At 43.4% G+C, this 16,139-nt stretch overlaps 1 protein-coding gene across 1 annotated transcript in view; it reads left to right on the top strand.

Moving 5' to 3' along the window:
* Positions 1-13,480, top strand: part of FLT1 (fms related receptor tyrosine kinase 1) — a 171,896-nt gene extending 158,416 nt beyond the window's left edge. Inside the window, 5 exon segments of the mRNA NM_001309471.1 lie at positions 2,663-2,768; positions 3,055-3,197; positions 5,469-5,553; positions 7,584-7,678; positions 10,536-13,480. Coding sequence (NP_001296400.1) covers positions 2,663-2,768; positions 3,055-3,197; positions 5,469-5,553; positions 7,584-7,678; positions 10,536-10,731 — 625 coding nt within the window. The 3' untranslated portion in view covers positions 10,732-13,480.
* Positions 13,481-16,139: the final 2,659 nt, after the last annotated feature.

Below are 16,139 nucleotides of genomic sequence, written 5' to 3'. Positions count from 1 at the left end.
TGGTAAGGGGGAAACAGTCCATCCTCCACCACAGCCAGTGCACTTTGGGGTGAGAGACCTCAGACTTTTGTCTAGTGACTACTTTGTCTCTGTAGTATACATTTTTCCACCTATCTCAATAAATTAGTAAAATGTGTAAACTTATCTTAAAACGAGACCCAAATCAGATTGTGCAGACTGTCTGTTTTATGCTCACTTCAGGTCTTTGGCCACCAGCAGGCTGGCCCAGGCCGCCTGAATGGAGCGGGTGCCTTGAGTCCTGCTGGTCAGAGACAGTTAGGGACCTGGGACACTGCAGCCCCTATCCTGTGTCTCCCAGAGAGCAGGGACAACAGCCCAGACTTAGAGAGTTAGAGTTCCCTTCCTCACTCCCAGGCTCCTCGGTGTCTGTAAATTGAGCCCTAGTGTAGTGGACCTGACATTGGCCCACACAGCACACCCACCAAAGGGCACTCACAGCTCTTAGAATCCCACATCCCCTGCAACTTAGGTAAAATAGGTACAGTGGATGAAGTACAGGGGTGAGAGGGAACCAGAATCATCTTCTCAGAAGAGTCTTGACCCATAGATTTAGAAAAGGTAGGAGAATTTGCAGTTCAGATATGTGATCTTTATGAGCTCCTGTCCCTTAATCAAAGACTTAGGATATCTACTTGCTGGGTACTTGTCAGAAAGTAGAACTTCAATTCCACCACCCAGCTATTAAGAGAGCTTGCTTTTGAAGATCACTGCCCATGGAGTGTGTCTGAAGACCCCATGGTGCCACCATTCCCCTGGGTGCCTAGAATTTTTATCCTTGGGTTAAATCAGAACCCTGGGTCACATACACCTGGACCACACTATTTTACCTTTCAGAATTGTTTTTACCGTATGGTATTTTTTTTTTTTTTTTTTTGCTGTTAAGGCTTTGGCCAACATTGAAAGACCATACACAAGACAGTCCCATAAAGTCACTGTTGCCTGGATGGGGATGATGTTATTGAGAGGTGTCTGGGAGAACTTCCTTTCAGATTTCAGTTCCAGGAATAGCCACACTTCTTCTGAGTAACTGGTTCTTAACTCTTGGCTTATGTGTATCATACACTTGGTTATTCCTTCTTTTCACCAGCTGCCTGGAAGCTTAGAGCATTGCCTCTATCAATACTCAGAATCATGATATAAATTTTGTTTATTAACTTTCACCTCTTTTCTTATCTTTATTTTACCTTCCTCATAATCTTCTCTCTTTTTTTTAACCTTCCTATATTTTTACTGTCTTTGCCACCTCATATACTTTGAAACAAAATAGGGATATACTTAATAGACTCTTGGAGCTGTTGGTGCAGCCTGAAAGCGCACATCTGAGAAGTGGCAGAGGCCGGTTGGGTACTGGAGTTTCTCAGGCTTTTCCTAGCAACACCCTAGCAACAAGTAGTGTCTGCAGAATTCATGGAAGGAGCAGTGCTCTCTCTCCCCAGAGGCCAATCTGACTTCCTTCAGCAAATATTTATTGAGTGATTATATGCCAGGCCCTGGGCTAGGTGAGGAACATGGAGATGAGGTCCCTGCCCCCATAGTGCTTACAACCGCATTCGGACCAGTTCCAAATTCGAGCCCATTCAGATTTTGGTTCAACTTGATCAACGTCCTCTCTAGCCCAGATGATCTTATGATAGAAGAGATTACTTATGGTAAACATCTCTTGAGGAGAGCAAAGAACCAAAATAGAATAAATCCTTAAGCAGCGTGTGTACAGACCTCTGGCAAGCATTTTGCAGTCAGAAGGGCGGAACAGACCTGCGCTCCCTGCAGACGTGACCAAGAGAGGAGCCCACTACCTTGACATCCAAAATGTCAGAGGAGAAGAATCACAGAGGAACCCTATTGACATTTAAATCCCAGGACAAGATTTGCTTTCTGTAATATTAAGACAAACATTTTCATATCCAGAAGCTCAGCCTGTACTTTTGCCTTGAGTGGTGGAGGCCAGTATGTAATGGCAGCTGTGAAATGCTGAGGGAGAAAAGAATCAGCCACATGCAAGAAACTGGCACACAGCCCAAGGAACTGCTCACACTCTGTGTGGACTTCCACCTCGTGGAAGTGACATGGGTTGTGTGCACAGTGCCTTCTCCACCAGTCTCCGCTGCCAAGCTCAATAATGGAACTGTGAAGACTTGGAAATACCACGTGCTAATTAAGAAGCCCACGCCAACCTTCATTACAGCCCGAGGATGTAATAAGTACTGTGTTAACTTTTTACCTTTAAGGACGTTGTCCTGCTTTGACAGTGAGTGGGGGAGTACTACACATCATATCTAACTGCAAGTGAATAGTGGTGTTTCCTCTCCAAAAAGCTCGGCTCTGTTCACAGAAGAACTCACACTTTCCATTCTGCAGACACCACAGGCACTCCAAAGAACTTGGGTCGTGATGGGCTCCGGAGGGTTGTTTTGTTAGTCTCCCTTGCAGATGGGTTTTCTACTACCAGCAGTACCTGGCCCAGACAGCCTTTTATGTGTTGGTGCTGCATACCCAAATCTAAGAATGAAGGCAAATAGCACATACTACAAAAAGCATCATCTTTATATGTATGACAACACCCATCGCATTGCGGGTAGGTAAGTCAATCCCTGTAATTACTACTGCTCTCCAGCTATTTCTATTGTGCTTTCACCAACAGCTATCAGATCATGTTGGACTGCTGGCACAAAGACCCAAAAGAAAGGCCAAGATTTGCAGAACTTGTGGAAAAACTAGGCGATTTGCTTCAAGCAAATGTACAACAGGTAAAGCTAAATTTATCTAGAATATCAGTAGGCCAAATGCCTTTGAATGTAAGTCAAGGGGGTGTTTTATTTGCCTATTGTTATTTTCATTGTTATTCATAGCTGAGATCAGCAGTGAGAAAAAAATGTGTGTGTGTGTATGTATATGTATGATATGTATGCAGAATTATCTCCCTAAAACACAACCAAGATTGTGGAAATGACATAGTTGAAGCTGACATAATGTTTCACAGAAATTGGTAGAGGTAGAAATTCTGCAATTATAGCTCCATCTTTGGTGTTTTAGGATGGTAAAGATTATATCCCACTAAATGCCATACTGACAAGAAATAGTGGGTTTACATACTCAACTCCTGCCTTCTCTGAGGACTTCTTCAAGGAAGATATTTCTGCTCCGAAGTTTAATTCAGCAAGTTCTGATAATGTCAGGTAAGATTTCTTTCTTTCTCCAGCTTTATATTATAAAATTTTCAAACATACAAAAAAAAGCCCACCTCTTAAATTCAACCATAGTCAACATTTGGCTGTTTTGTCTGTATACTCTCTATGTGTGTGTGTGTATTTTTATTTTTCCCGGACCATTTGAAAGAGAACTTAAGGAATTATTACAGTTTACCCCTAAATACTTTGATATACTTCTTATAGGAAGGACATCCTCCTGTGTAATCACACCAAAATTGTCACACCAAAGAAACTAAGTCCTTATTATTAAATATCCACACTTCCATAATTTTCCCCAGATGTCTTTAATACCATTTTTAAAACAAGCAGGATCCAGGGGCCAGCCCTGTGGCCCAGTGGTTGACTTCGCACCCTGCGCTTCGGTGGCCAAGGGTTTCGCCGGTTCGGATCCTGGTCGCAGACATGGCAGAGCTCGTCAGGCTGAGGAGGCGTCCCACATAGCACAGCTAGAAGGACCCACAACTAGAATACACAACTATGTATTGAGGAGCTTTGGGGAGAAGAAGGAAAAATTTAAAAAACCGAAAAACAAGCAGGATCCAATCAAGCATAGCACGCTGCATTTTCTTTAGTTTCTTTAGTCTATGTTATTCTAGAATAATTCCTCCATCCTTTTTTTCAATGACATTGACTTTTTTCATGAGATCTTAGATAAAATGAAACAAACTGGATGTTTTTCTTACCTCACGAACTAACATATCTCTCATTACTGCAGAGGAAACTGGAGAAGGGGTAAGGGAAGAAATATCTATTGAGTGTCTCCGCTGGGCACTGGGTGGGGGTCAGCACTTTAATATTAATGGTCACACGTGTATCACACATCAGTACTAACGGTTATATGTGTATCACACACATCATTACTCATGGTTACACGTTTCACACACATTCGGTACTAATGCTTACACAGACATATGCTGTGTGTCGTCTGACACTGTGCTAGGCTCTTTGCACACATCAACCTCTTTAATCAAAACATCCTACGAAGTAAATATTATTCCTGTTATACAAATGGAGACATTAAGCCTCCATGGAGGATAACTGCCAAAATTGTGTGCCTAGAAAGTGGCAGAATCAATAAGAGTTTCTAACCCAGGCGTTCTGACACTCCCTCCCTGTTCTCATAGAGTCAGGACTCCGTTTTTTAGGACTTTTAGACTATTCTTCAAGCATCTTCATCTGGAGGAGGCACAACCCTATGACTTTGACTTCAGTTTAGCCAAACTTGTCAGATGGCCGGGGGTGGCATGGGGAGGAGCTGCCACAGTCTGCAAAGACTGATAGCGGTCTGTGATAGGCCTAGGAGTAGCCCATTGGCCGGCGCAGACCTATGGTAATGGGTTACAGGTCCCTAGCACTGCTCATACGTCACAACCAGCCCAAGAGGCTGAAACACATGAGTCATCCATTTTTTAAAGATGAGAAAACTGGTTTGGACTAAATAAATTAGCAGGGTCTGATTGGGTCAGAGATGGGGGAGGGAAGTGTCAAAGTTTTTTGAGCCCTTCCAGTGTGTGGCTTAGCCTTAGGCCCAATAGGGAGCTTCCCTAAGAAATTGGGCCTTGCGGATGGTGACAAGTATCAGACTGAGAAACTCAATCAATATGTGAACTTGCTTTATGAGTAACCATATGGTAGATAGCTCTGATGGTCCTTCCTAATTGTCAACGAAAGGTCAGTAGGTAGTTATGGGGAAATCACACAAATACTACCCATTCTTCCAATCTGTAATCACAGAACAGAATATGCAAGACTAGCCCTAGTACTTGACTATGCCATTAAATCAGCTGTGTGACCTTAACAGGTTATTCCACTTGTCTTCTCATATCCTTTTAGAAGTAGGCAGCTATTCATGATAAGGTCATATCGCTTCTCTGGGCATCATTTCTCTCCTTTGTAATGTATGGTGTTTAGACCAGATGATGACTCAGATCTCTTCTAGGCCTGACATTTTCTGATTCCACAAGGGACCAGAGGCCTAACCACTCCTGAGTTTTTCAAGGATCCCTCTGGGGTTTTGCTTAAAACTATGCAATGTGGATTAACCACATGGGAGGAAGTAGCCTCCCTGTCAGGATTCCTGGGAGAGCACAGCAGGAGCATTTCAGCTTCAGAAGGAGGGAGATGATTCCTTCTGATGCTTTCGTTCATCATAGGCGGGATACAGTGCCCATGGTCTCCTGATTAATCAAAGCTGGATGCATTTTCCTGTCTTGATTATTCTTTCTGCCTTGTCATTAGATACGTAAATGCTTTCAATTTCATGAGCTTGGAAAGAATCAAAACCTTTGAAGAACTTTCACCAGATGCCCCTTCCATGCTTGATGTAAGTAATGGAATAAGCCTACTCAGTGCACCCTGGCAGGATTCTTTGCCAGACGCCATTCAAACACAACTCCAGTATTCTGGTGACTCTTGGTCAATGGGGGGCCAGTAATTGGTGGTGACTGAAATGACAATTTCTGGGGGACTGACCACAAGGCTTAGCTATACAGAGCTAATTTGAAAGTAGATAATTCCATAGTTTGAAGATGGCCCAGAATTCACTCCACAGGTCCACATCTTTGCCTGGTCGTAATTTAGTCTCTTAGGAAATCTCACTGTGTGTTTCTAAGCTTCTTGACTATCAATGATGGAAACTTGCTTTCAGAGTAATAGAGGAACTCAAAGCTGTGTAAGTGGCTTGGCCTTCATGATGTAACAGAGAGCTCTCTCTTAAGAGCAGCCTTAGAAATCCTGGAAGAAGTCTACCTAGGCCTTATGCTCCTTGCCACTAAGGTTCTGGAGGCTGAACAGCCATGTTCCTACCCAGCCACAATGGGAGAAACAATCAAGTACTGCCTGGCAAACAAGAGGCCTCAACCAGCTTGTCTCTTTAAAGATCTGGGGTTGAGAGAATAAAGAGAGGAGGGGAGAGCTGGGCAAGAGTGCATCTCTGGTGTCACAGACCCTCACACTCAAAATGTAATCTCCAGGCAAGCACTGTTGCTGCTAAGTGGGCTAGACATGCCAAATCTCAGGACCCACCCACGCTCAGTGAGTCAGACTCTGCATTGTCACAAGATCCCCAGGAAATTCATGTGCAATTTAAATTTGAAAAGTGCTGGTGCTGCCCGTGTCTCATAAATGGCCTGGAAAACCAACTGCAGTGTGAAGGTGATGACGGAACAGTGTGGCCTTGAGACATAGCACTTGTTAGTGCCATCGAGTCAACTCCGATTCCTAGTGACCCTGTGGACAGCAGAGTGGAACCCTGCCTGGTCTTTTTGCGCCGTCCGCTCACCTTCTGGCGCTACATCAGACAGTGCTCCGCTGCTACTCACAGGGTTTTCATGGCCAGTTTTTCAGAAGTGGGTGCCAGGTCCTTCTTCCTAGTTTGTCTTTGTCTGGAAGCTCTGCTGAAACCTGTCCCCCATGGGTGACCCAGCTGGTATTTGAAATCCCAGTGGCACAGCTTTCAGCCTCACAGCAACATGCAATATGACAACCGACAGATGGGTGATAAAGAGGAAAAGATGATTTAAACATTTAGAAACATTACAAATAAGCTCGAGAATACAACGGTAAAGTAGCTGAAATTTGGTTTTGCTGCTTAGTTACACTGGTTTCTTAAGTCCAAGAAAATGATACTGGGCAGAACATGGAAGATTTCTCTCAACCTTAACCCTCCCCACCCTAATACAGTGGGGACTGTGACAGCTGCTTTGCTTGCTTGGGCTTGTTTACTGATAATTCAGGGCACGAACACAGCCCAGTGAGAGATCAAAGGGTGGTAGGAACGTAGTGCAGGATCCACTTACTAGAAATGCTGTGTTAACAGGGTAACGAGGAGTCTGCATAAAACTCAAAACTAAAGATGAATCAGTGACGAAATAGAATTGCTGGAAACCATGACCAAAGAGGGCCTGAAAATTCCATAGAACCTTCGAGAAAAAAATTAAACCATGTGTTTATAATTTCTCAGAATTTTTGCATATCGTGGCCACCAAATAACAGCATACATAGCCAGTGGTCCCCTGCTAAAATTAGTTTTAATATATTTATGAAATAATTTGCATAAAAGTTTACTATGAAAAATGTTCACCTGTTACCTGCAGTTTTCCCTTTTGCTTAAATTTATTTTATTCACCTTCAGGAAGAAGGGCCTCAAAGTCACTGGAAAAAGGCATTTCTTACAACTGACAAAGTTTAGACTTGCCAATATGGAGAAAATGCTTTGTCTTAAAAGGTGGGGATTGTGGAAAGTGAGGACAGAGCCCAGCGTGACTTCAGATGTGCGTCCCGTTAGCATCCCCCAGACTTGGTGTGAACCCCTCCGGGTCGAGAAGGGTAACCTTTTTCCTTCTTCCCCGCCAGGATTACCAGGTGGACAGCAGCACTCTGCTGGCCTCCCCGCTGCTGAAGCGCTTCACCTGGACTGAGAGCAAACCCAAGGCCTCACTAAAGATTGAGTAAGGAAGCTGGGTCTCTTCCATGATCAGTCGGTAGAGCTGGGTGCAGGAAGATGCTGGCGAGGACGGTTAATGAGGACATTGGAAGGCTACTTGCCCTCCTCAATTACAATGTTCAGGCATTGCAGAAAAGCACTTTTTTCCCCAGAAGGGCAAGAAAGAGGGCATAAAATTAGATACATGAGCATCAAGCTCTGGGACTGAAGACTAGGGTTTAAGATGAGAAACCAGGCAGAAAATTCCAGCAAAGACAGGCTGTCGAAACACATGAAGCTGCAGATGAAAAGAGCCTGATATGCGCCTCTGTGAACAGTGTGGAGACGTGCTTATGGGGTGGGCAGAGAATGCTCACCCATTATTATGCCCCGGGCTGGCAGCGTTTGTACAAGAAGGGCGACAGTGCTATTTTCCAGTCCTCAGACATGCCATCCTGAGAACCCTGCCCTTCCAAATGAAGGCTTGCTTCCTGTTTGATCCTGGCACTCCTCCCTCCAAAGTGGTCTAAACAACTGCTGTCAGAATTACTTAGGCTCTTGCCTTATACCCCGCTGGCCCTGCGCCTCACTTCAGCTTCTCTATACCGGTCTCTACCTAGGAATAGGGCTGGACAGGGAAAGGCTGGGCCTGTCAGGCATTGCTTCTTTTCCTGGTTCAAATCTCTGCCCCTGTCTCACCCAAAGGCAGAAGCTGCTCCTCTTTCATCTAAACCAGGGGTCAGCAGACTTTTTCTTAAAGGGCCAGGTGGTAAACAACTACTCAACTCTGCCATCGTGGTATAAAAGCAGCCATCAACAATATATAAGCAAGGAGATGCAGCTGTGTTCCAATAAACTCTATTTACAAAAACAGGTGGCTGCGGCCAATGAGCACATGAAAAGATGCTTAACGTCATTAGTCATCAGGGAAATGCAAATCAAAACCACAATGAGCTACCACTTCATACCCACTAGGATGGCTAGAATCAAAAAGTCAGTGTACTGCTGGTGGGAATGTAAAATGGTGCAGCCACTTTGAAAAACAGTTCTTCAAAGGGTTAAACAGAGCTACTCTGTATTCCACTCCTTAGGTATATTCCCAACAGAAACGAAAACTTATGTCACTAAAATGTGTTCACAAATGTTGATAGCAGCATTATTTATAACCACCAAAAGTAGAAACAACTCAGATGTCCATCAATTGATAGTGTATGATTCCATTTAGATGAAATGCCCAGAACAGGCAAATCCACAGAGACAGTAGAGGAGTGGTCAGCTAGGGCTGGGGGTGGGAGGTGCGGGGGAGAGGAGTGACTGGGTATACTAATGGGTGTGGGTTTGAGGGGGATGATGAAAATGTTCTAAAATTGACTGTGGTAATGGTTGCACCATCTGTGAATATACTAAAAACCACTGACCTCTACACTTTAAATAGGTGAATTGTATAGTATGTAAATTATGCCTCAATAAAACTGTCATTTAAAAAGAAACCAAAGAGGTGGCCAGCCCATGGGCTATAGTTTGCTGAGCCTGATCTAAATCAAAGGATGGCAACAAATGCCTCTAAGTGATATGGTCAGCACAAGTTATCAACCACGAGTAAACTCAAAGGGTAGGAACATTTCCAGGCAAACATCTGCATATTTATTTCCTTTTAACATTGAGTTGAGTCCCCTCGGAGTGTAGCCGCCTAGAGGACCCTGACGAGGAATGAGTAGATAAAGGGAAAAAGCAGAATACCATGCTCTTTTGTTTCCTAGTTTGGAGCGCTTCAGAAAATGGGTGGCTACTTTTACCTAGATCTTTGTGAAGAAAGGAAAACTTTGTGTCCTGTACTCTGAGACTGAAAATATACAACATGGAGCAAATGCTTGCTGTGTTAGTCCAGAAGCAGTCTAAGTAATGTGGTGCACAAGGTTTTCTCATTTTCGTCCCCGCTGTTAAAGAAATATATCAAACAAATGTGAAGGGACAAGAGCAGCTTTTTTTCTTCCTCCTGTATCTGTCTTAGGCTGGATGTAACACAGAACCCAGAAGCAAGTTCTTCACCTTCAAGCCAGCCTGCCAGAGATATACAGGCCCACAACTTGATAGACACCTGTGCTAACCTTTTTGTATCAAGCTCTATTAGTTTCTTGACCCTGGTGGCTTAAAGCAAGCAGAATTTATGCTCTTGCAGTTCCAGAGGCCAGCAGTCCAAAATTAAGGTGTAGGCCGGGCTGCGCATCCTCGGGGGAGAATCTGCTCCCTGCGTCTTTCAGCTTCCGGTGTCTCTAGGCACTCCTTGGCTTGTGGCCACATTTCTCCACTCCACCTTCACATCGCCTCCTCTTGTATCCAGTTGTGAATCACCCTCTGCCTCTCTTATATCTGTGATTGGATTTAGGGCCCACCTCGATAATTCAGGCTAAGCTCCTCCTCTGAACATCCTTAGCTTAATCAAATCTCTTGCCACATAAGGTAATATTCAATCTTTTGCCATGTAAGGTGCCATTCACAGGTCCCAGGGATTTGACATGAATATGTTTTGGGAGTGGAGCATTTTTCAGCCTCCCACAGTAGCTAACTGATCCAAGAGTAGGGGAGGGCTGTACCCAAGTCTTGGAGTTATTTGCCACCTGGAATTATTGATTTGCATGATCTAATCACACAGTCCCCCCTCAGCCAGTGGAATGCCTCTTTCTTCCCAGTGACACCCAGCTGGTAGGAGAGAGGCAGTGTGCATCCAGAACAAAGAGGATCTGACCTGAGATTGAGATGGCACTCAATAACCATTAACTCTACGACACTTAGGAATAGAAGACCCACTAAGAGAGGGGACTCTAGTGTTTGTTCTCAAGAAACCAATTTCGTACTTTTGATTTTTTTTTTTCTTCCGTTAGCCTGAGAGTAACCAGTAAAAGCAAGGAGTCGGGGCTTTCTGACCTCGCCAGGCCTACCTTCTGCCATTCCAGCTGTGGGCACCTCAACAGCAAGCGCAGATTCACCTACGACAACTCGGAGCTGGAGAAGATCTCGTGCTGCTCTCCTCCCCCAGACTACAACTCGGTGGTCTTGTATTCCACTCCACCTGTCTAAAGCTTGACATACAGCCATGTTTCTAGAACCACATGTATTTATACCCCCAGAAAACTAGCTTTTGCCAGTATTATGCATATATAAATCTACACCCTTGCCTTTCCACAGGAGCCAGCTGCTTTTTTGATTTTTAATAGTGCTGTTTTTTTCTTTTGACTAACAAGAATGTAACCCCAGATAAGCATAGCAATAGAGACAAGTGAAGACCACCGCCGCTTAACCCTCACGATGCTCAGTGTGCTAGAAACCCTTTCCAAGCCCGCTGACTGACCGCCTCCACCCCCGAGGCCTCAGGGCAGCGGGACTGGATGATTCAGGAGATACACTGACCATGCCATGCAGCCTGCACTCCACTGGGCCGGGAGGCAGCAAGTCCTCTGCTGACCTAAGCAATGTCTCCCGGGTCCTCTAGCAGACATGACATGTAAGGAGGAGAAGGAAAGAAGGGAGGAAGGAAGAGAAGAGAGAACAAACAGGACAAGGCATGAGAAGGAAGAATTTGAGCTGTTCCATCCGGGAAGGGCATAGGAGAGGACTCCCACCACTGCCGCTTCAGGGGCTCCCGAAACCCGGACCTAACTGCTTCCGCGTTGGAGAACCCAGCCACAGAGCAGACAGGACAGGGGGATGAGGGGACATTTTCTGGATTCTGGCAGGCAAGAAAAGGACATATTTTTTAGAACTACAAAGCAAATTTTAAAACTTTAGCTATGGGACTGGTTCTATGTGCGTTCCCATACATGACTCATTTTTTATTTCTAGCACTGAGAGTGGTGCTCAGGTCTAAGCCCACACTGCTGGCCCCTCCAGCAAGATGCACTGAAAACCCACCCTGAGCGCAGCTGGCTCCAGGGCTTGATGGCCTTACACGTAGCATACCGCCCATAGTAAGCTAACTGGAATGAGTGTGGCCTGTTAGAGTTATCTGCTGGGCTTTAAGCCACATTCTCAAAAATAATGTCAGATTCTATTTTGAGTATTCATGTATAGTCAAGACACTTTAACTCATTTTTTTTGTATTAACCTGTTTTGTGCAGTTAGTTATAAAAGGAAGCTGAGGAGAATGAAAATGCTGTCTTGTGGAGGGTTTTCTCTATAACAGAACTAGGATAGATGGAATTAAAAAAAGATATGGCAGGGTGAAAACCCCATCTCTATACCAACCAGCCAACTCACTGACATAGTTGGGCCCTGAAGGATAGGAAGTCAATCATGTTTCCTTTTTATTTAATGGGGATTCCGCTATCTCATGATGGTCTCCTGGAAAGATGTGGAAGAGCATTAACCAATGTCTATTAAGCACTTTATGCTCCTTGAGAAAAAAAGTGATATGTAACTTATGCAAGATATTTCTAGAATTGGGACTCAGGATATTAGTTAATGAGCCATCAATAGGAGAAAAGCCTCTTTTCATCTGCTCTGGACCTTGCCTTGGGTCGGAGGATGATGAAATAGGGAGACAGGGTACAAAAGGGTGCCTACTCTTCAGGGTCTAAAGACCCTCGATCTCTCAACTGGCTCTGATTTAGGATGTATGCACCTTCTGAAGCCAGTCAAAGCTGGACAGGCAACAGTGTATTGCTGCTTCTGGTAGAGAAGAGTGTGCTTCCCTTTATGCAAGTAACTTAACTCTAGAACCTGAAATGTAACAGAGGAATCTTTGCTTCCTTCCCTGTGTCACATTCTTGTTTCAAGATTCTTTGTATGAAGAGATGGGAGAGTCGGCACATCCCAAGTGACAGTTGGTGCTCCAGTGGTGGCTCTGCTCAAGGAGCCTTGGGCCAGCAGAAGAGTGAGACAGGCCTCTCACCACGAGCCAGGTCCAAACAAAACCAGGCCAGGGCCCAAAGAGTGGACAAGCTTTGTTCTTCTTCTTTAAAAGCACCTGTGACAACTGGCAATAGTAAAAATCAAGTAACCAAAAGGAGCTTAAACATAGGGAAAGTGCGAGAAGACCTCAATAAATTCTCTGTTTTCAAATCAGATAAGGATCCAGTGATTAGTGGAAACAAAAACCTTAGCTATACGTATCATGTCTTGAATTCAATAATCTAACTCTTAATCATTAAGAGACCTTAGCAATACCATCTTTCCAAAAGAAATCTATTAGAACTATGTTAATTCAGCTTCTTCAGACTCAGGTTTGTAGTCTACATGAGCCCATCAGTCAAAAAATGGTTCCATCTGGAGTCTTAACATGAAAAGAAAAATGGAAGCTTGCAGTAATAAGTGTATTTAGTTGAAAAGTCCTTGCCACAGACTTGTTCATTAAAACAGTACTGAAAATTAAAATACTAACTGATGGTATTATTAGAACCATTTGTCATTTGTGACAAAAATGGTTGGCACCAACAGTTGAAGAACCAAGCACTTCCTTTTGGGATGTGTGAGATAACAGCATGGGTAGAACGGGACTGAAACTATATGCAAGTCTCTATCTAGTTAGTCTAAGAAATGATCTTCATACCTTAGTTTTAGCCCATGGAACAAATTTCTCTAAATCCTGAAAAACGTTACTTAGGTCTTCCAGCTACGCCTTGTTTCCCAGCTCATAAGACTGTCAAACGTGAAACAGATACTTGCCAGCCCCTTTTAATTGATTAAAGGAGGAGCGCACCTTTGACTGACAGTGGTAGTCACTATATGTATATATGTGTGTGTGTGTGTGTGTGTTGTGCATAACTATTTAAGGAAACTGGAATTTTAAGTTACTTTTATACAAACCAAGAATATATGCTGCAGATATAAGTAAGATATAATTTGGTCCTACATCTCTAGTCACTATGAATGTATTTTGTATGCTATCTTCATATAATAAAATTAACTTCCAAAAACATCTATATATTTTCTCCCTGACTTGCTTTTATAAATGAAAAAAGGGGTCATAGGTTTCCCTGGGGGTGGGGGCCTGGTGTTTTGGGAGATCTCATTAAATACCTACCACTGAACACAGCTCAAGAAAAATAAAGCCAGCCCTGCTGAAGCGAGGGCAGAGTGCTTCCTATCAATACTACAAACGGCTGCTCTAAACAATCGAGACACTGCCAGTGGCAAACGAAAACAAAACCAAACTAGGCAGATGGCCCAGAAAACTAAACACTAACATGAATAATATCACAAGTAAAACGTGTAGACCGAGTGTGCGAGCTGACTGCAGATGAAAGCGCCTTCAACTAAAAAAGAGGCAGGCTTTCCCAAACACTCATTTTCAGCTAATAAACAATTACCATAATTACAGGGTGTGTGTGTGTGTGTGTCTGTGTGTGTGTGTGTGTTAGAGGTTGTGTGCAGGAAACCATACAAAATAATTAGGCAAAAGCCTAAGACACAAGAGCTTCCCTAAGAAAAGTTCACTTGGCTAAAATACCCTTCAATTTTGTTTTGTGCAGTACATCCTAGGAAGAGAAACAGTTCAGATAATCAGTAATTGACACACAATAAGTGACCCAGATTGTCTTAGGAAGTGGTCATACCATCACCTTCCTTCTAACATCATGAGAAAACTAGACTGCAGAGACAATGAAAGAGAAAACAGGCCTACTTTTTTGGGGACAAAGGCCAGAAAAAAGGGCAAATGACGAGTCTCAGTAAATCTGTGGTTAACTGAAGAGGGCAAGAGGCATTTTATCTTCAAGAATCTGAAACCCTTTAAAAATATTACTGGTTTTCATAACATAAAAGTCACTCATGTAGACGAATGATCTGAAGAATGCTCAAAGAACTGGGGTCACATCATAGTTTAGAAATTTTCTCATGACTCTGGAAACTTAACAGGACATTTGGGAATTGATTTTTTTCTCTCCTCCAGCAGAAGGATGGCCCAGTAAGGTTTACTGGACTTCTTGTTGTTAAACATATTACCAGACTTTTGGATTTCACAGGCCAGGAAATTTTCCAAAAATATCCTGGGTCCCAACACAGGATGACTAGCCTTCTATCTTTTAAACTAAGGACATTTAAGGGAGAAAACAAAACAAACCAAAAAAACCAACTAGATGCCACTGATGTTCTATTTCTTGATCCTGGTGTGGTACATAGGTGTGTACACTTTGTGATAATTCATTGAGCCATATACACTTACTTGCAACCTTGTGTGTGTATGTGTATGCTATTCTTCAATAAAAGATTATTAAAAGGAAGAAACCCTATGATTTACTACCACAACTTTTCATAGAAGAAAAACCCATCTTAAAAAAAGTAAAGGGTTAATCTCAGTCTAAAATATATTAAGTCAACTTTATGTACCAGCAACTATTCTAAGAGTTTTGGAGGAATAAACTCATTTAGTTTTCAAAGCAATCCAGTGTGATAGGTACTATCAGCATACCCTTCACATCAATGGGAAAACAGAATCAAGAGAACCTCAAAATCTCATCATCCCATCCACCCATTCACCAGCATCTGTACCCAAATACACTGCCTTTCCTGCTAGGTGGCCACCTCAGAACACTGGTGCACTTGATCCAATCCCCTCACCTACTCAAGGACGCCGCTGCAGCACTTCACCCCACCCCCATGAATTTCTCCCCTTCCTACTGGATCATTAAAACATGCTATTATCTCTCCCATCTTACAAAAAAAACCTTTCATCCCTATTTTCCCCTCCAGCTACCCCCCACTTCTCCATTCATCTTTACAGCAAAATCCCTTGAAAGAGCTGGTTATCTTCCTTGTTTCCAATTTTCTCCTCCCAGGCACTCTTAAACCCACTCCAGCCTCGCTTTCCTCTCACACTCACTAAACTGCTCTCGATAAGGTTATCAGTGACCTACCTCCACATTGCTAAATCCAGTGGCCGATTTTCAGTCTCAGTCTTTCTTGACTCATCTACAACTTGACCCTTATTCCCGAAAACACATTCTTTGATTCCATCACACATTTTTCTTCCTATGTCACTGGTCATTTCTGTCTCTCTTACTAGTGTTCTCTTTTCTCTGACCTTTGTTTTAGTTACCCCAGGGCTCTGCCCTTGGACCCTTTCCTAGTCTATACTAACCCTCTTCATGATCTCAACCAAACTCAGGGCTTTAAGTGACATCTATATGATAATTACTTGCAAATTACATACACAGACCAGAGCTCTCCCCTAAACTCCAAACTCATATGATGCAAGTGCTAAATCGACATCTCCTCTTGATGCTGTGGCAGATTGTATTTTCCAAAAATAGCTGCCACAGTATCTCCCATTCCAGATGACCTTGCCACTTCCCCATCAAATTCCTTTCTCCTAGAATCAGAGCTGACTTTGTGACTCACTTGTAATAAACAGAATGTGGCAGAAGTGACACTGCTTGACTCCATGGCCAGGTCAGAAAAGATCATGCACTTTCCACCTGAGTCTCTTGGTACACTCATTCTCCAAAAGCTCCCAGCAAAGACCCAGTCACCATGCTTGGAGAAGCCTATGC

Source organism: Equus caballus, chromosome 17, assembly GCF_041296265.1.
Source record: "Equus caballus isolate H_3958 breed thoroughbred chromosome 17, TB-T2T, whole genome shotgun sequence".
In the NCBI taxonomy this organism is placed as follows: Eukaryota; Metazoa; Chordata; class Mammalia; order Perissodactyla; family Equidae; genus Equus; species Equus caballus.
Note: the sequence above shows the minus strand (reverse complement) of the source record. Positions and strands in the feature narration are given on the sequence as shown.